The sequence below is a fragment of the Prionailurus bengalensis genome, chromosome B3 (assembly GCF_016509475.1).
Source record: "Prionailurus bengalensis isolate Pbe53 chromosome B3, Fcat_Pben_1.1_paternal_pri, whole genome shotgun sequence".
Lineage (NCBI taxonomy): Eukaryota > Metazoa > Chordata > Mammalia > Carnivora > Felidae > Prionailurus > Prionailurus bengalensis.
In genome coordinates, this window is record NC_057355.1 from 142,418,277 (window position 1) to 142,438,688 (window position 20,412).

Genomic DNA, 20,412 nt, shown 5'->3' on the forward strand with positions numbered 1-20,412 from the left:
TGGTTACAGCACTTAAAGATCTGGGCTCTCTGAAACTCACCCCCCAAATCAGCCACCACTCCGACTCCTCATTTTCCTTACGGACAGTCCGATTTTAGTTCTAAGCTCAAGTCACAGGTACTTTCTTCGTTTTTATTTCTTTGTTTTTAATTCTCTCACTCCGACATATACATATTAACCACCAAAAAATGCAACAAGGAATGATTTGCAGAAAATTAATTCCCTGTTTTTAAAGGAAGCCTTAATTTAGCATAACCCAGTGTACTGTATGGAGAACCTGAGAATATTTTTTTTTTAACCTGAGAATATTTTTAATGCCTTACTCTATCAAAAAAAAAATAAATAAAAATACATCTTTTAGTGAGCCCAGTCTAGAAACTATTGGGGGAAGTCACCTGCCAATTGCCAGTTTGTGGGAAAAACTGGGTAGTTTTTCTAGGCTGGTGAAATCTAATTGCTAAGTGTTTACACAAATAACACGCAAAGCTAAGAAACAGTAGCAAAGGCTGGCATTTTTCCAATGACTAGCCTGAACAGCCTCCGATCCAAAAGCATGAAGAAGAAAGTAAACTTTAAAATGATTTGAGAGAAAGGTCTATTTTCATGACAGATGGCAATGAGGGTTCTTCAATGCCAATTTAATCACTTTTCCTCAATTTTCAAATGCTTAGGATGTGGCTCTGAGTGTTTGTGACCAGCACTGTGTCTGCTGAGCCGGAATGGGGCAGGACGGAGACTAATGTGTGCTGTGGTCTCCAGGCCACTCTAGGGCAAGGCCACCCAACTTGGGGCAGCGATGTTGTTCAACAGATAATCTTTCTTTCCACGTGGAAAAGTTCTGTTCTTACCAGCCCCATTTTTATGTCACAAAGGCAAAGATTGTCCTTGATTGGGGGCCTAATTTATATAATCACTTTTTGGTCTGATAACCTTAACAAATACACCTGTTGATGGGGATTTAATTGACAGAATGAACAGTCTCCAAATTTTCAAGTAGGGACTTTTAATTTTTTAATGTTTATTTGAGAGACAGAGAGAGAGAGAGAGAGGGAGAAAGCATGAGCAGGGGAGGGGCAGAGAGAGATTGAGAGAGAGAGAGAGAGAGAGAGAGAGAGAGAGAGAGAGAGAGAGAAACCCAAGTAGGCTCCAGGCCCTGAGCTGACAGCTCACAGCCTGACACGGGGCTCAAACCCACAAACCACGAGATCATGACCTGGGCTGAAGTCAGACGCTTAACAGACTGAGCCCCCCAGGCACCCCTTTAAGCAGGGACTTCTGATAATTACCTTCCAAGTAAGTGAAGAGAAGGGCCTGACACCCACCAGCAGTGCTGTGAGGGCCAGAACTTGAAGCCCGATTTCCACCCAGGGCTCTGTGAGCTCCATCTGGACTCGTATCTTTTCCAGGAAATATTCTGACAACTATCCTGTCTCACGACACTACTTTACATCTGAACCGTATGTAATTTTTCCAAGGAGATATCGGATACTAGACTTCACTTTTAAACCAATGAGAAAATGTATCTACAGACAAATTAGTCGTTAAAGTTCTAATCTCTGGGACTTCCCTATCCAGAGTAGAAAATGCCTCGAATACCACGGTGCTTCTTTGGGAAATATGTACGTTTTATAGACTCTTCATACTTTTGGTAAAGTGTCTCAGATGCAAGGCTGATGGGGGAGTTCGCCACCACAGGTGAGCTTATTAATAAGCTGGAGTTGAGTGCGTACCAACAACGCAGGAGAGTTCTAGGCGTCAGCGCTGATGAATGCCGCTAAGCACCTGTAAAGACGAAACCTGCCCCTCGCATTCAACGACCTCCTGAGCTCTGTAAGACTCCGGATCCTCGGTGCGGAATTAAGCAATTTATCTGCAGAGCCCTGTCTTCTCCAAGGAGAGACACAGACAATGTCCTTAAGACTACCTGTGCACAACAGCGTTTACCGAAGCGGCTGGGTTATTTACACAGCGTTTTCCAAAAGAACTTAATAGTCAGGACCCTGGAGACAGCGTGAAAACCCGTAGTGGAGGAAGGCTGGCAACCTGTAACCCGGGAGCCAGTGGCCTTCGGGGGACGCTAGCCTGAGCCTTCACCTCCCCCACAACCTCAAGCACTCCTTTGCCTGTGTCCGGCTCAGCCCCTCGCAGGCTGCAGAGGGGCTGACCTCAGGCCTCCTGCGCGACCCTGGGTCCCCGGGACAAGCAGAGCACTGGACATCAGGCGCCGGGCAGCTTCCCAACAGCTCCGCGGATAAAGCAGGATGGTTTGCATCAGAGCTCAGTCCGAAGGGCCTGTCCCACTCCAAGGAAAGGAAGAGACAAAAGTATTAATCATGTTTTCCTTTTAATAAGGCTTTTTACTCAAAAGTGTAGCTTTGAAAATCTCTAGCTTGTGAAAACCGAAGAGCCGGGGAGCCGCCTCGCTGTGCACACGGCCCCGGAGAGCTGAGGCCCCGCCGCCGCCACAGACCCTCCGTGACCGACGCGGGAAATCAAACGCACCACGTTAAAATCAGAGCCAACATTTAAAATGAGGAGGAGGATGCATGTCCTACGGTGATTCAAGGAGAGGGGGCAAGTTCTTCATACGGTAAAACCAAACACAAAAGGTAAACCAATCTTTAGAAATCACTAGGGCTGTGTGTGGTGTGTGTGTGTGTATTTATATAATTAGGATTATCACCAACATTTAAAACTATTAAAAATAAGGTTGCCACCTTAACCTTTCTTTCAGTACCGGGGTGTTATTTTAGGGAAAAAAAAAAAAGATGTCGCCCCGAACCTCGAGCTGCCAAACCTGGAGCCCGGCCTGCGCTGAGCACCCGGAGCGCGTCACCCCGTCCTGCTGGCAGGGGGGCAGAGAGGCTGCCGCCGCGGCTGGCAGGGGGCCGGGCCCGCCAGAGCACGGCTGACGGCCGACCCGCGTGCGGCCCCGGGAAGAAAACACGGGTGCCCACAGTGGGGCTACAGGGGCTGCCAAAGCACCCCTTGCCCGGTCTGCCGTCGAGGCCCCGCAACCTGTTTGTTTTGCCCAGAAGCAAGATGGCTATCTTAATCAAAAAGGGAAGCTAGATTTTTTTTAAATAACTTAAAAAAAAATCATTTTTATATAAAGCAGCAAAAACATATTTTCCTCTCTGCGGAAAGAAAAAACGTGAACAAGGGAGCACGGCGATGCAACTGGACGGTCCATGAACTCCCGCTCAGCTCAGCTCGGTGCAGACGGCACCTCCGCGGGGCTGCTGCTCCCTGGCGCCCTCCGTGCCGTCTGCACAAGATTCTTTGGTGCCCTCGGCCGCTCTTCGGCTTTCCTCCCGATTTAAATTTTCCTTCTCCGCCCCGGTCCCGTTGGGGATAGAGTTCTCGCCGTTCACGAGCCCGTTCTCCACGGCCTTCGCCCCGCCCACGGCCTCGGCCAGGGTGAGGGCCTCGTGGGCGCCGGCCTCCTCCTCCAGGCTCCTCAAGGCCAAGGGCAGCCTGGCGCCCCCCGCGCCGCTCTCCTCGCACCGGGGCAGCGGGGCCCCCGCCTCCATCTGCTTGCGGTAGTACTTCCGGTTGGCGGCCGCGCTCTGCACCGCTTTCTCCAAAATCTCCTTTTCTCCTAAGCGCAGCTTGACGGCCATTGTTGCGCGCACAGAAAGGCTGTGGTTTTTCAAGAAGGCCTTGTCTTCCTGGCCAACGAAAAAGAGCGAGATTAATTCTGAGAAGTCTAAATCGGCAAAAGCGTGGCGACAGAAGGCAGGTCAGTTGCTGCCAGGGATGGGGGCACGAGGGAGGTGTTAGGGGTGACAGAAGGTTCTGGAACTTGACTGTGGTGGTGGCTGCAGGATTTGTGGACTTCTAGCAGAACGTCCACGTTAGAAGTGTGGATTTTATTGTATGTATGTATGTATGTATGTATGTATTTATTTATTTATTTATTTATTTATTCATTTTTAACATTTATTTATTTTTGAGACAACGCGACACACAGAGCATGAGCCGCAGAGGGACAGACAGAGGGAGATACAGAATCCGAGGCGGGCTCCAGGCTCCGAGCTGTCAGCAGAGAGCCTGACATGGGGCTCGAACCCACGAACAGCGAGATCATGACCTGAGCCAAAGTCGGACGCTTAACCGACTGAGCCACCCAGGCGCCCCGATTTTATTGTATTTAAATTCCACCCCGGTAAAATGACCCTAAGATGAAAACGGTGAGCCTAAATCTCATGCCTGCTGCACCACATGTGACAGCGAGCTCGGCCGATTTTAGGAGGTGTTGTCTGTCCTGTGCACTGATGGCCCAGGGGGCTTGGCAGCTGGTTGGGTGAATGTGAAATTAGGGACGCGAAGGTTAGCTTTAAAAGCACAAATGAAAACTCAGAATGACAGAAGAGTGGTGAAAAAATTTTTCAAATCTGTCTTATCAACAGTGCCTCAATGCGATTCTTCTGGTAGGTATACATACGGTAAGTAGAAAAACCTTAGTAAGCTGAGTGACAAAGATCAGATGCCCAATGATCTTGCTAAAGAAAGTAATTGACATTTAGGAAGGAATCTCTCATCAGAAACCCTTAACAACACGACACAGCTCAACTCCTCATCTACGCGATCTAATTACCTCAATGGTTGTTTTGTAGGTTTTTAAAAGAAGCGAGGCTCGATCTTCAAGAAATGTCCAAAGTTTGACCTCATTGTCCCAGCTAACGGGATACTCGGAATTACCCAAGGTGAAGATTCTGTCTATAGCATTATCTCCCAGCAAATGTTCTTTCAATTCTTCTGCAAGAAACACAAACAGCCATCTGTTAGGGAAGAAACAGCACGGCTTCTCGGCTTCTCATTTAACAAGCAACCCACCTTGGAAAATATCTTCCCCGATGACATCGTCCTCCTGTGGCTGAAAGCTCTCCCTGGTGGAGGGGGCGGGGCCGGGCCATGCTAGGCTCTCCAGGGTGAGTCAGGGCTAGGTTCGGGAGGGGTGTGTGTGTGTGTTTGGGGGGGGGGGGGTCCTCCTGATCTGGAGTCCGGACCAAGCCTTGGGGCGGCACTGTCGCTCGTTTTTATGGGGGACGCCGAGAGCTTTTACACAGTCTCACGAGATACATTTTAAGGACAAACTCTAGGGACACGGCCCTCATGCTGACGATACCCTTCTCACAAACCGTGAGCTCAGTCACACCCACGGGGTCAAAACGACATTTAGGTTGACAATGTAAATAGCAAAAACGCGTTAAATAGGACAAGAATCCAGTGACCCTTCTCTGTGTCAGTCAGAACGACGCTCATGCCAGTAGTTGACCTGACAAAGCTGTTTACCTCCTAACACGCAAACCCCGAGCTGAAAGAAGAGAATGGACTATAAAAACCTTAGTTAATGAAAAATGTGCCTAGATCCCTCCCTTGTCAGGAATTAAATAGAAATTACAAGTAAACACAAGTGAACATCTCAATTACCTTCAAATATATGTAAGAGGAGGAAAGAATCAGCAACTGCTCTGAGCATTTCATCTCCTGGCACATTATCTTCAAAAGACCCAAATATGCCCGTCCTAGTCACGCTCAAGAAATATCCCCGTACTTCTTATGTAATTATGAGCCAGTATCTCTTTCAGAGCAAAATGCCCCACAGCTGTCACTCTTTACAATTCAAATTGGAGAACTTCTGCTGCCAGCAAACTGAACTTTTATTAGTATTAGTTAGAGGAATTCAAAGGATAATATAGCAATTGTCTTGACATGACAAGTTGTCTTTCTAGGACTAAAGAGAAACTACAGAGAATCATCGGACCTAAGATGATTCAAGCAGTTTGGTTTTTTGGTTTTTTTGAAGAGAATAGAAGTTAATCGAACGTTCAAAAAAGAAATTTATGAAGTTGCATTTGTTAGCAAAAGGGCATGAGAAAATTCAGGATTTTTAGATTTTGGATCCTCCAGTTTATATTTTGGGTAAAGTGCTGACCGTTTAAGACGCGCTTCCTTGGTGGTAGGCGTTTCTTTTCGGAAGCTCCCCCCAGTCCTCAGGTCGCTAGTTTTGATTTGTTCCTACGCGCACGCACGTTCTGCCCTCCAAGCTGGCAAGCTGAGTGAGGGGCAGGAGCAGAGACTGGGGACTGCTGGCGACAGGACACCCCCAAGAGGGGACACACAACAGCGTCACCATGCGACCAAAGGCTTCAAGAGTAGGTTCCTCCCTATGCTTCCCTGCAGCCAACAAAGAACGCAGCCCTGACAGAGCCTCCGTGCCTTCCCCCAGCCACCACGGGAGTCACGTTAGGTCACCCCCGACAGCGACCGGTGCCCTTGCTGCTCAGCCTGCCTCCATGTCAACCGCGGGTTCCTCCAGACCCCTGGACGACTAGTGTCTCTTCCATGGATCATGTTCTGTGCAAGCCAGCGGGAGCCACGTGGGATGCCCGGGGCGCAGGCCCTGCAGGGAGAAGAGCTGGTCCTGACTCGGGCCGCCGTCTGCCAGCTCAGGGCCACGTCACTCAATCCCTTGGAACCGGAGCTTCCACGTCAGTCAAGCGCGAAGCCCTACACCTCACAAGCCTGACGACAACTAACAGAATGTAGCATGGCGCCTGGCATACAGCAGGTGCTCACGCATTACAGGGATCAGCATCACTGTCATTTTTCTCAGTTATAAGTCTCCTTGGGATCGGAATGGTGACCTTCACCTTTATACCTCTTTACTGTACATGGGACAGGCCCATGGGAAACCCTTCACTGGTGTTCGCTAAACTGACTAATGAGCCACCACCAAAGGAAAACCTCACTGGAAGCTGGGCCTTCGACAGTGTGGCCGCTTCTGAGGGACAAGCTCCATCCACCACCCCCCAGCCCCCACCTTGGGTCCTGTGGTTGGGTGTCGAAATCACGTGTTTGGGGCCTAAGTTTCTTCCACGTCTGTCCTGACGTCAAAGCCTGGACTGGGCATCCAGATGTGAAGACAGGGGGCCGAGGACAGCAGAGCCCAGCAGACCCCACCACCGCGGGCCACAATTCACCTCTGCGGACCAGACTGCCCTCTCCCCAGTGCCCGGACAGCCTTCTTCAGAGGAATGCTTGTTTGTTTGCTCAGTTAGGTGCTAACTCTCTCACTCACTTCTTCCTACCCAATCTGTTTTGCACGGGATTTGAGGTCGTTTACAACAGCAGACACACACACACTCACACGCGCACACACACTTGCAAATGAAACTTCAGGGAAGGAAATAAGAAAGAGTAGAGCAAAAATAAATGATATAGAAGCGAAAAAAGAACAGATCAACGAAACCAGAAGCTGGTTGTTTGAAAAAACAAATAAAATTGCAAACCACTAGCCAGACTTAGCCAAAATAAAAGAAAGGACCCAAGTAAGTGAAATCACAAATGAGAGAGAGAAGAAATAACAAACCAACACCTTAAGAGAAATACAATCTTAAGAGAGTATCATGAAAAACTATATGCCAACAAAGTGGGCAATTTGGAAGAAACGGATAAATTCCTAGAAATATACAGATTAGTGAAACTAAAACAGAAAGAAATAGAAAATTTGAACAGACCCATAACCAGCAAAGAAACTGGGTCAGTAATCAAAAATCTCCCAACAAACAAGAGTCCAGGGCCAGACGGCTTCCCAGGCGAATTCTACCAAACGTGTAATGAGTTAATACCTATTTTTCTCAAACTATTCAAAAAATACAATAGGAAGGAAAACTTTCAAATTACAGAGGCCAGCATTACTGATACCTAAACCAGATAAAGGCACCACGAAAAAAAAGAACTACAGGCCAATATCCCTGATGAACTGGATGCAAAAATTCTTAATAAAATACTAGCAAACCGAATCCAACAGTTCACCCCGATCAAGTGGGATTTATTCCTGGGTTGCAGGGGCAGTTCCATATTTGCAAATCAATAACGTGATGCACTGCATTACTAGAAGAAAGGAGAAGAACCACATGACCCTCTCAACAGATGCAAGAAAAACACTGGCAAAGTGCAATGGCCATTCAGGATAAAAACCCTCAACAAAGCAGGTTAGAGGAACCCAATAAAGTCCATATATGAAAACCCCACAGCCAGCATCATCCTCAATGGGGAAGAACTGAGATCTTTTCCTCGGCAGTCTGGAAGACAACATGGATGTCCACTCTTGCCACCGCTCTTCCACAGAAGACTAGAAGTGCTAGCCTCAGCAATCAGACAACAAAAAGAAATAAAAGGCATCCAAATCAGCAAAGAAGAAGTAAAGCTTTCACTATTTTCAGATGACAGGATACTATATACAGAAAACCCAAAAGACTCCATTGAAAACTATTAGAACTGATGCACGAATTCAGTTAAGTTGCAGGATACAAAATCAATGTGCAGAAATCAGATGGATTTTGATACTCCAATAATGAAGCAGCACGGTGAGAAATTGAGGAATTCATCCCATTCACAACTGCACCAAAAACAATAAGATGCTTAGGAATAAACCTAACCAAAGAGGTGAAAGGTCTGTACTCTGAAAACTATAAAAACACTGATGAAAGAAACTGAAGACGACACAAAGAAATGGAGAAACATTCTATGCTCATGGAATGAAAGAATAAATATCGTTAAAATGCCCATACTACCCAAAGCAATCCACACATTTCATGCAATCCCTATCAAAATACCAACAGCATTTTTCACAGAACTAGAACAAACAATCCCAAAATTCGTATGAAACCATAAAAGACCCCAAATAGCCAAAGTAATCTTGAAAAAGAAAAACAAAGCTGTAAGCATCATAATTCTGGACTTCAAATTATATTACAAAGCTGTATTGATCAAAACAGTACGGTACTCACACAAATATAGATACATAGATCCATGGAATAGACTAGAAAACCCAGAAATGAATCCACAACTATATGGTCAATTAGTCTTTGACAAAGCAGGAAAGGATATCCATGGGAAAAAACAAGTCTCTTCAACCAATGGTGCTGGGAAAACCGGGCAGCAACATGCCAAAGAATGAACCTGGACCATGTTCTTACACCATACGCAAAAATAAATTCAAAACGGGTGAAAGCCCTAACTGGGAGACCTGAAATCATCAAAGTCTGAGAGAACACAAGCACTAGCCTCTTTGACACTGGCCATGGCAACTCCTTACTAGATATGTCTGCTGAGGCAAGGGAAATAAAAGCAAAAATAAACTATTGAGAATTCATAAAAATAAAAAGCTTCTGCAGAGCAAAGGAAACCATCAACAAAGCTAAAAAGCAACCTATGGAATGGGAGAAGATATTTGCAAATGATATATCTGATAAGGGTCAGTATCCAAAATCTATAAAGAACTTAAAAAACTCAACACCCAAAAAACAAACGATCCGATTAAGAAATGGGTAGAGAACGTGAACAGACATTTCTCCAAAGAAGACATCCAGGTGGCCAACAGACACATAAAAAGTTGCTCAACATCGCTCATCATCAGAGAAATAAATATCAAAACTACAATGAGAGATCACCTTGCGCCTGTTGAAATGGCTAAAATCAACAACACAGGAAATAACAGGTGTCGGTGAAGCTGCAGAGAAAGGGGAATTCTCACGCACTGTTGGTGGGAATGCAAATTGGCACAGCCACTCTGGAGGTCAGTATAGAGGTTCCTCAAGAAACAAAAAATAGACGTACCCTATGATCCAGCAATTGCACTACTAGGTATCTATCCAAAGAATACAAAAATACAGGGGCACCTGGATGGCTCGGTCAGCTGAGCGTCCAACTCTTGATTTTGGCTCAGGTCATCGTCTCACAGTCGGTCATGAGTTCAAGCCCCATGTCGGGCTCTGCACTGAGCATGGAGCCTGCCTGGGATTCTCTCTCTCTTGCTCATGCACACACATTCTCTCTCTCAAAAATAAATAAACAAACATTAAAAAGAAATTAAAAATACGACTTCAAAGGGATACATACACCCTGAGGTTTACAGCAGCACTATCAACAACAGGCAAATTATGGAGACAGCCCAAAAGCCCATCGACCGATGAATGGATAAAGATGTGGTGTACATATATATATCAGGATATTACTCAGCCACAAGAAAGAATGAAATCCTGGCATTTGCAATGATGTGGATGGAACTAGAATGTATTATGGTAAGTGAAGTCAGTCAGTCAGAGAAAGGCAAATATCCTATGATCTCACTCATATGTGGAATTAAACAACAAAACAAAGGGGAAAAGGTGTGAGTGCAGGGGGAACCAGAAAACACTCTTAACAATAGAGAACTAACCGGGCTGCTGGAGAGGAGGTGGGGGGGGGGATGGGCTAAATGGGGGATGGGCACTGAGGAAAGCACTTGTTGGGATGAGCACTGGGTGTGGCATGTACATGATGAATCACTGCATTCTACGCCCTTAACTAGTATTAAACCGCTGGTTAACTGGAATTTAAATAAAAACTAAAAACAAAACAAACAAAAAGAGTAAAAGCGAAGCCTTAGGACCATGGGATTGGGCCTACTGGGGTGGGGGTGGGGGGACATTTTCAGACCAAACACGAAAACGCAAGCACAGTCAGTCAGGATAAGAAAGGCCAAACGTCTGAGCTTAAGCAAACATAAAAGTAGATGCTGAATACGTGCATTTAACTCTTTCTCTGCCTGAAGGGAGAGGCTGCGGACAAGAACATTTTGTGATGCAAACAGGGTCCTCTTCAGTGCTAACCTAACAGGATGCCTGACGTTAGGAAGCCTGCCAGCAATTTCACATCTCGAGAGCAGAGTCGGCCAGCCAGGGAGGTCCCGTGGCCCACGAATGCCACGCTGACCACATGACGTCGGGGGGACTCCCAGGCCCGGGCACGGTGCAGGGAATACGGCTGTCTGCAGAACGAGCACATCAAAAACTCCCCTCCGCAAACACAGAATTCTGATGCAGTTACAGGATCCCAGATGTTTCTTCTTCCAATGCAGTAGAGAATTAGTTGTTTATTACAAATGAATATTGACAACACATCAAGGACTTAATAAAACGTTTCCAGGGTAAAGCGGATCAACTTCTTTCTCCAATGTTGCCCTCCCCCCTCCCCCGAGAAAGCGCTCTAGTTTTAAACAATTTTATCTTGAATCTGCATCACTATGCTTTACACTTGATGCATTTTTTAAAAAGTCAACATCTTTTTTTTTTTTTTTCTCCTCCTGAAATGATTTACCTTCAGTCATGCAGAATACGCGGAGAAAAGCCAGGAGCTGGGCAGAGACGGGCGGCTCGGTAAAATGCAGCGCAAACACACTGGAACTGACAAAGGCAGAAGCATTAGTCGCCCTGCCCGGGCATCTGCTCTCAGCAACTGAGAGCCCTTCACTCCACACTCGGGGAGGGCGGCCGCCCTCGAGGGGCGCTGACCCGCGTGACTCATCCCGACCCCTCACCCGAACCACGCAAATGTTGCTTTCAGTGCCTGCAAAGTGCAGAAGGTAGGGCCTCTCTCGGAGGATGGCAGTCACCGCCCCATCGGCAGTTTCTAAAAGCCTTAATCTCAGGGTGCGTGTGACAACTAAGAGAATTAAGTGTGCCCACGGTTCTTAAAAAATGTTAACAATAATTTATGTTGAGTTCACATTTTAATCATTAATCAAATATTGACAAGTTCAATAAAAAAAGGCCTGGTTAATCCATTTTCATTAAGAATGGTTCCTCCATTCCCGGGAGAATAATAAATCATAATTCTTGGCTTCTTTATCATTTTGCACCTCAAATGCGAGAAAATCTTCAAGAATTTAACCAGAAATTCTTGAAATCACTAGGGATCATGACTTCATTACAGAAACTAATGGTGGCAAAGAATTAAATGAAACAAATTGATCCGGGTCATTAACCTTTTCAAGGTGAAAGACACTAATGACCCACAGTATTTATTTAACTTAATGAGGAGTTCAGGCCGTGTCCCCTGGAAGGGACCATGAGCGCCCTCAACGACGCTGACGTTTATCTGAAAACGCCCGTAAGTCTCCACGCGTCCCAGTCTAAATCTGCTGTGCAGCAGGGATGCAGACGTGGGGACACACCACTCTAGAGAAGTTCTACTGACACACCAACGAAACACTGTGCAAGTGGAAATGCTTCTAGGCGCGCAGGGGAGAGCCGGGAGTCTCTGTACGTACGTGGGGATGCCGGCGCGGGCCAGGACCTCGGCCTTCATGGCGTAGAGTCGGTCACTCTTACTCACTCCCAGCTTTATTTTCACTCTGTCGTGTGAATTATTGTCAAAGAAAAAACCACTGTGGATCACAAACTCTGCATTTGACCGAGTGCCATAAAAAATGTAAATCTGAGATGCAGTAAAGAAAAAAATAAAGGGATATAAAAGAAATTTAACATCATTCTCAATACAGAGCAGGGCAAAGGATCAGTTCTCACATGTTCAACTGGACGTCACACTCCACACACAAAACAGCCCTCGCGTGATCACGTGTCTCTCCTGCAGCCCCAGCAAGGCGTGCAGTTCCCCCTTCCCCAAACCGGCTGAGATGGGCCAGGAAGGGCGTCCGCTCCCGCCACCGCGCGGGCCTGCCTAGTTCACAGAGGAGCCCCGGCCGGGGCGCGCACTGCCCCTTCTCCGTCCCCGGGACGGCGAGACCGGCCGGCACGTTATGACTGCACGTGGCAGTTCGTCACAGTCCCCCCGCCTCCTTCCACTGCAAGGGTCTCTTCTGGAACAAGAGTTTCAGGCCGTGTCCGTCAGAAACTCATTTCCAGTTCCTGTGGCAACTCTGCACCCCGCAGGGGGTCTCTAACTCTTCTGCGGGAAGGGCCGACCGGCACTTTGTTAGACTCGCAGTGCTCATTTCGCCTCAGCTGGGGCGTCAATGGTCAACGTCAGTTCTGCTTTCTGGGGGTAACTGCTCGGTCCTGAGACCGAGGGGTGGAAAGCAGGCATTCAGGGATGCATATTTTCAAACTCACCGAAAGGCTCACCCCTGCCCCCACCCAAATCATGAGATGAAATCTGCAGATTAAAGTGGAAAGACGTACGGTGCCCGAGTCCCTTGATTTTGCCACTTAAATAAATTGAAAATACGAGGTCAACTGTGCAAATAATTGCACTTAAATCTGTTTTCTCCGTGGACCCAAAGCACAGTACGTTTCTTACGGCTTCAGGTCTCGAGACGTACTCCCCAGACGGTCCTAAATCCAAATCCCTAACTTTGTGCCCGAGCTAAATCCCTTTTCAAACTTATCAACACAACACGAGTTCTGTGCCCACCGGCCAGCCCCCGGTCCGCGAGCCGGTGCGTGAGCGCCGCCCACCTGCTCTCCAGCCCGGAAGTCCTGCAGGGCCACACACTCGCATCGGTCGTCTTCCAGGTTGTAGCCGGTGGTGATCTAGGCGGGGTGGAGGGGGACAACTGTGAGCACGGAGGGGAGCGGTGCCCTGGCTCGCGAGGGTCTGGTTTGGCAGTCAGAAGACAGAAGGCAGCCGAAGGTACCTAAAAGGGCGCCTTCCGCATGCGCTACAGAACTGCAAACAACTTCTTGGTTATTGTAATCAGTTCTATTTACACCAGAAATTCTTACACAAGATTCCGCACGTGGAGTGAAGGAAGGACCTGACTCTTTGGAAAATACAGTGGACAGAGTGGCCCTCGTTGGTCTCAAGCACGGTCACCATTTGTCCCAAAGCGAGCCCCACAGACGGAAGCAGGGTCTCCTGGAGAGCACGAGCTGACACCAAATGACTCCAAATACCGTTCCTCTCACCTCTGGCCACTAAGAAACTAACATGTGTCTTCCATCGGGTAAACAACCGGGGAAAAAGGAAAGCCTGTTTCTAAACTATGTACTTATTTTACTCTGAAATTAGAGAAATTGAAACTTTCAGATAAGCAAAGGGAAAATCAAATAACTTAGCTGTGGTCTATCTTTCTGCTGAGCGCTGTATGTAAGCATCTCTAAGGCCATTACAAGTAAGTACCCCAGACCGGGTCCCAGGCCAGAAACCCACATCTCATCCCCCCCCCCCCCCCCCCCCGCCAAGTCTGTCCTGTCCTGGGGGGCCAGGCCACTTCACGTCCTGACACACAGGCCACAGAGGTGTTCTGGTGCTGCTACAGGCCAGCACTTGAACTCCTAAATTAGCCTTCGGGTCCTTGCCTTCCTCATCACTCCCTGGCATGGCTGAGGTCCTAACCATCGGCAGCTGGCTTCAGATTCCAGCACTGTCCCTCCCGCATCCCTAGTGACACTACAGTGCCGGCCTCCTGTTTAAAACCTTTTGGTAGCGGGTGCCCGGGTGGCTCAGTCAGTTGAGCGTCCGACTTCGGCTCAGGTCATGAACTCGCGGTTTGTGGGTTTGAGCCCCACATCGGGCTCTGTGATGACAGCTCGAAGCCTAGAGCCTGCTTTGAAATCTGAGTCTCCCTCTCTCTCTGCTCTTCCCTGACTTGTGCTCTGTCTCTCTATATTTCAAAAATAAACAAACGTTAAAAAACATTAAAAAAAACAAAAACCTTTTCGTGGCCATCCACCTTACCTACAGGCAGAAATCCAAATTCTTGAGCGAGGCCAGTTTACGGGGAGGCCCACGTCCCCCTGGGGCCCCTGACCTGCTACTCGCCTGCCACGCCCAGCCACTCTCCCATCTCCTTCATGTCTGGAGCTACCTTTCGCTCCCGTTTTGCCTGAGCCCTGGCTTCTTTGGGGACAGCGCCCCTCATCCTACCCAACCCTCCTGTACTCCCAGAGTCCCTGTACTGTCACCCTCCCACCCCACAACCACCCCCCGGAGCAGTCTGGAAGCTCCCGTGTCAACCGTGTCCCCCGACACCGTCTCTGACAGTACTCACTGATGCGTGAGCCACTGGGATAAGAACAGGGCCCCCAATTTACACGAAAAGCTCCTTATCGGAAGTCTGTCCTTTAGAGCGGCCCCCCAGTCTCTTAGACGGTCTGTAATTATTCATTAATTCCTTTGATCTCTTCATTTTGTCCTAGAGAATCAAAGTTCAAGACCACCGCAAGTGCCACTTACTGAAAAAGGCATCAACAGCGTGGATCCAAAAACTGACTTCTGAGTCTAGGGAACAACACCTTCAGGACGGAGGGCCACGTGACGACAATCTTTGAACCCAGGACCCCCAGAACCCGCGGTTTATGAACCGCATCGGACTGCCACTCCGCAAAGACCAAGAGAAACACGAAAGCAACAAGAAATGAATGCAGCCAAGGGATCTGGCACATCTGCCCTCACAGAACAGGTTCCACACTTGGTAAGATCAGCTCTATGAGGTTCCTGCCCAAAGTCAAAGTCACTTTTCTGACCTCACACGGGATTCTGAGAAGCATGGAGTAGGAACTGCCCACAGACCCCCAGCCCTGGAAGTCTGCGGCTCCATGGTATGGTTGCACAGGGACCTGGCAGGAGCATCACACAGCAGGAGGGAAGTCAGGGAAGCAGGAGAGATGGATGGGGAAGGGCCAGCGATAAACCGAAATAAACAGGCAGAAATACGGGAGACAGGTAACGGGACAGGAGGCGAGGCTCACAGAAGGGGGAGCGTGGCGATGCCACACAGGGGACCCAGGGCAGCCTTCCTTGAGGAAGTCTGTGAGTGGTCTTTGTAGACATCTGAGGAACACGTATTTCAGGCGGCGGGAAGAGCCCGTGCAAAGGCCCTGAGGTGGGCGTGTGCCGGTGTTTGAGGAAGCACAGGGGCCCAGACCTGTGTGTGGTGGGAGTACAACGGGGACGCGTGGAGCGGGGAGCCTTGTCTGCTACTTACAAAAACCCAGGCTTTCATTTTGAGACTGGAAAAAAAGCCGTGTGTAAACCTGAACGTTTTAGAGGTTTCAATACTCAAACAGACCTTGAGAGAGAGCCTCTCTCGCTTCTGCTTGAATTTCCCAAGGCCCTTCCATCCTGACCAGGAGAGGTACACGCTCAAATACAAGGGCTGCTTATTCCAACATGCTTCACCCACTGGAACGGACAAACCACTTGCTAGTGTTCTCCACACAAACGGAATAACCTCGAGAAAGGAACATTGCTGCTTACGTGAGTTCTGAACCAGTCGCCCAGAATTCAGAGCTACAGCATTTCTTCCAGTTCGACGTGGTGTCCCACGAACTCGTCTAAACCCGTGTCTCCATGTGGCTAGGCAATCAGCTCACGCTTGCCACCACCTCAGGCCCGGGAACCCAGCCGGCCTTCTCTTTTCTCCCCCGTCTCCCTGCTGCTACCGCTTTGGAATTGCCGTCACGGGCTTGGCTCTCCCATCTCAGCTCCCACCACCAGGCTTTTGTCAGAAGCACAGAGCGTTGCTGGGTTACAGATGTCTACCTACTCCCTCGGCGAGCGTCAGAACAGACAGACAACGACCGTCAAGATAGACACACACACAGAAGACAATCACCTGTCTGCGAAGCCAAAAGCCTTAATTTCGGGTCCCTTGCAACTTCACAGTGTTAAAACAGATTCTCACATTCTACCAGACACAATTTCCCTTGAAGTCTTGTGACTGCAATCGAAAGCAGTTCAGCCAAGGTGTGGAGTGTGGGATGCAAGGAAAACGGCCACCGTAAGAAAAAGCACCACCACCCTGTCGGAACCCTCTAGAGGTTAGCCACGTATCGCCAGCTCTGTGATAGGACACGGACCTTATGAACTGCACTGGAGAAAACAGCGTTAGTGGCTGTCATCGACTCCTTATTTTTATCTTGAGATAAACGGACTTTTTTTTTTTTTTAACTCTTGGAGAAAAGCGAATAGCGTAATCCCACTTATATGAAAGCAACACAAAAACTAGTGCGCACGTGAGTGTGTGAAGGGGCACAAATGCGCACCTGATGGAGGGAGAGATTCGCTCACAGACGGGCCCGGGGCCCGGGCTCTGGGTGCTGGTGGGGCAGGGAACCTCCACATTTCACGACTGCAAAGGCATCTCACTGGTTAACGGATTTTGTTTGCTTACGATAATGTGTGTACTTTTTCAGATTTTAGAAATGAGAAACCTCTAATGGTCAATCAAGTCTGAGAACGAATGACCTAACCCAGGGAAACAAAAAGGAGAACGCTACAGTCAAATATTAAAAGCGTTTTTGAAAACTTTGAAAACTTCAATCTTATAATCACAGTTTAAAATAGCTCTGAAGGGGAGGGGGGGGAACAGAAAAAGAATGAAAACTTTTATTCATTAATGAAAATAAAGTATGCTGTCCCTTAATATGGCTAATTAAATCAAGCATATCTAAATGAAGGCAGAAATGTAATTATAGGAGTGAAACCATTCTTTCTGTACAATTTAAGAGTATTACTTGCTGCTAGACCTTCCCAAATTAGCACGGGGTATTCCATCGTCAAGGATTTGGCTCGTGCTACATGTGTTCTGGCCATTTTGTGGAGTTAGATGTGCAATACTCATTGACAGCATATTTTAAGCCTATTTATAATCCTGCTAATAATCACAAAGAAAGCAGACGTTGAGGAAAGATGGACAAAAAAGTAAAACCAAGCCAGTATGCTAGGGCCGTGCTGAAAAATTCAAAATATTCTCAAGTTGATCATATTTCCATATCCTGATACCAGGAAATGTTTCTCAGACAACCATCTCAGCACAGGGAGTGTGTCAGCCTCCGCTGTGGCTGGGGATCCAAAGAATGCGGAGGGACAGGGAGCCGGCTTCCTGGGCTTCCTCCTTTTATGCGTCGCCATTAACAATCATCATAAAATTCCCCTGTTTTCTTAATGTCTCCTACCTGGGGCTTCCCACACCTGGCGATGCCTACCCCACACTCAAGGCCAAGGGCCCAACGCCCCAGCACCAGAGAAACCAGGCTCTTCTCCCGGACAAAGCAGGTTAATAAGTGGGCCAGGGATGTGCCATCGTGTCAGGTGAAGGGACAGGGAATCAGAGAAGGCCCGTAACAGGGACTATAGTCAGCAAAGAAAACAAGGACCGTAAAAGGAAAAACCAGAAAAAAGAAAGTTTTGGTTTTTTTCTTCAATAAATCGGCATTCTAAGGAGAGGAAGGAAAAGAAACCTTGGTTTGGTCTGTGGTTTAATAAGATAAGAACATGAGTGTTTAGGCTGGAATTATGGCTTCGCAAATCAATGCAGTTCGCTGTGGTTTCTGAAAGCGGAGTAAGATTCTTGTCCCTGGTTTTCAGGATTAAGCAAACACCGAGAGAGAAAAACTGCAGCTTTTCTCGGCGGGAGGTCGGGGGCGGGGGGGGGGGGGGGGGGCGGTAGGTGGGGGGTGACCGGCTGGTTCTGTTTGCTGCCTTTGGAGGGAGGCAGGAAGCTGGGCTGGTTTGTCGGTGGAATGTCCACACCACAGCCACCACCCCCCAACCCCACACGAAACACAACACAGAGGGGTCCTTACCAGGCCGTTGGTGTGATTGCACATATCCCACAAAGGAATCAGCGCCAGGGTCACCCGGGAACCGTCCTCCGTGGGAATCTGGTTTTGTCGCGTCATCACAGAAGAGACTGCCCACCTGTAACAACAGGAAGAGGTGGGTTACAGCAGGGACATCTCAGAGCCCGGTACCGTCGTAACTCAACCAGAAACTATGGTTTGTCAGACTTCTCGCCAACCGTCAAAACTTCTTCCTGAGTATTACTGCAGGTGATGGCTGGCCTTCATCATCGTTTAAAATTAAATCTAAGGCTGAGGGGAGGAAGGGGGACCTAGAAGAAAAAAGGAGAGAGAGAGAGAGAGACAGACAGACAGACAATCCAGGGGTGAGGACTAAGCGGGGGATGTTCCCGGGAGACAGGGTGTCTGGAAGGAGGGCCAGGAACAGAGATCTCCAGGCCTCTGGTCCTCGCAGTGGCCGAGACCCTTGCCCCCGGGCCCATGCCACCCTCTTTTTCCCGAACGCTGACTCTGCACCTGTATTAAGCCTCAGTGAGTGGCAAACGTAACTCCTTTCTGACCAGAAATCCTCTAGGAGATCGACAAAATGTGGCATGCTATTTTCTTATCACATGGCACAATTAAATCTTTTCGTTTCTCAAAAAAGTCCCCACTTTACGCCACAATAGTCTATTTAACACCGGGGTGGGGGGGGGACCCTCACGACCACCCCACACTACACGTTAATCTCCAGTATCACGTGGCCACCTCAGCTACTCCCCGACCGCCACAGGGTGAAGGCAACTTCCGCGTGGTTATTAAAATGCTGACCCTTACCCCAGCTGTCCATTAGAACCTCTGCAGGACGACCTGTCTGGGGGCCTGACACGGTCACAGCAGGTCACTTCGTAAGTACTTCCCACTTCCCAGATCCTCAGATCACTTAGGAACCACCCCCCAACACACACAGTAGGCAGCATACACCAAAGATGCGTACACACAGTCCCCCCCACACACATCCATTCCCCCGCCACACCCCAAAACACACACACAGGCACACACCCCACCCCACCAACCTGTAGTCCTCGTAAGTGAAAGCGTCCTTCAAGGGCAGTTTGTTGGCATGAGGATGGGTCTGGGAATTAGAAGTTTCAGAAAGCAGAGGTGAGAAGAGAAAAAGGGAAAACAGAAATCAGTCAGCAGAATTTCATTATTTAGCTGCCTAACAGATCCTAACAAGAGCCAAATGAAGCAGGAGGCGTCCAGCCGCGCTACTGAGGGATCATCATGCTATTACACTCTCATACATCACTGTCAACTTAATTTCTTGTGCCCAGCAGCCGCCATAAATCTGCTTCTTCATATTTCGATACGAGAACCCACAGACACCACGCAAAAATAAAACTGAAGGTGGACCGACTTTACAGAGAGGGAGGCAGGCGCCCCCACGCATGGAGTGTCTGATCCAAAGGGACACCGGGGGCCTCCAGAGTTAGGCGTCTGTCCTGGCTTTCCTGTCTTCTTCTACCCGTGACACGCTGCACACCCCTGAGTGCAGCAAATCTCTTCTTATGTGGAGAAAAAGAACAATTAAAGGCACTCTAATAAATGGACGGTTCTTTCATTTGTCTCCGACTTAAATCATTTGGATGGAAATCAACTTATGTGCAAATGAATCATATACGTGGTAAGTGCGGCTCAAGTGCAGAAAAATCAAGAAAGGTAGTTTTGTGCGGTTCTAAATTTTACAAACAAGACAAAGATAAAAGAGAGGCTGGCCTACTGAAATCTGACTCTTTTTTTTTTTTTTCCTGGTCAGATGAACATTTGGTGAAAACATCCACCACTTGACGCTCAGGAGGACGTTTTATGCGTCTCCTGATTCCTCATCCCAACGACCCCGCCTTGGACCCCGAGAGGGCTCAGCAACTTTGTCTCCATTAACAAATGAAAAGCTGCGACGGGATCATTTTAATCTCCGGTTTCAGTAACAGCCCGAGAGGCGGCCTGCAGTTCAGTGACCGAGGGAGCGCGCGGCGATCTCCGGTCGGGGAGCAGGGAGGCGCTGCTGGCGGGTCTCTGCAGCACTGTTAATGCGCGGAGCTCCGTGCAG

The 20,412-nt window shown here is 48.3% G+C and overlaps 1 protein-coding gene across 3 annotated transcripts in view; it reads right to left on the minus strand.

The window, feature by feature from the left end:
• Window positions 1-2,325: 2,325 nt before the first annotated feature.
• SETD3 (SET domain containing 3, actin histidine methyltransferase) overlaps window positions 2,326-20,412 on the minus strand; it is an 80,492-nt gene continuing 62,405 nt past the window's right edge. Inside the window, exons 7-13 of one of the 3 annotated variants that reach the window (XM_043556998.1) lie at window positions 19,376-19,434; window positions 18,324-18,438; window positions 13,251-13,325; window positions 12,104-12,270; window positions 11,152-11,237; window positions 4,601-4,761; window positions 2,326-3,671 (exon numbers count right to left, since the gene is read on the minus strand). In XM_043556998.1, coding sequence (XP_043412933.1) covers window positions 3,204-3,671; window positions 4,601-4,761; window positions 11,152-11,237; window positions 12,104-12,270; window positions 13,251-13,325; window positions 18,324-18,438; window positions 19,376-19,434 — 1,131 coding nt within the window. In that variant the 3' untranslated portion in view covers window positions 2,326-3,203. Of the gene's footprint in view, window positions 3,672-4,600; window positions 4,762-11,151; window positions 11,238-12,103; window positions 12,271-13,250; window positions 13,326-18,323; window positions 18,439-19,375; window positions 19,435-20,412 lie in introns of those variants that run through there. The other 2 variants (XR_006293499.1, XM_043556999.1) reach the window with 2 other exon arrangements.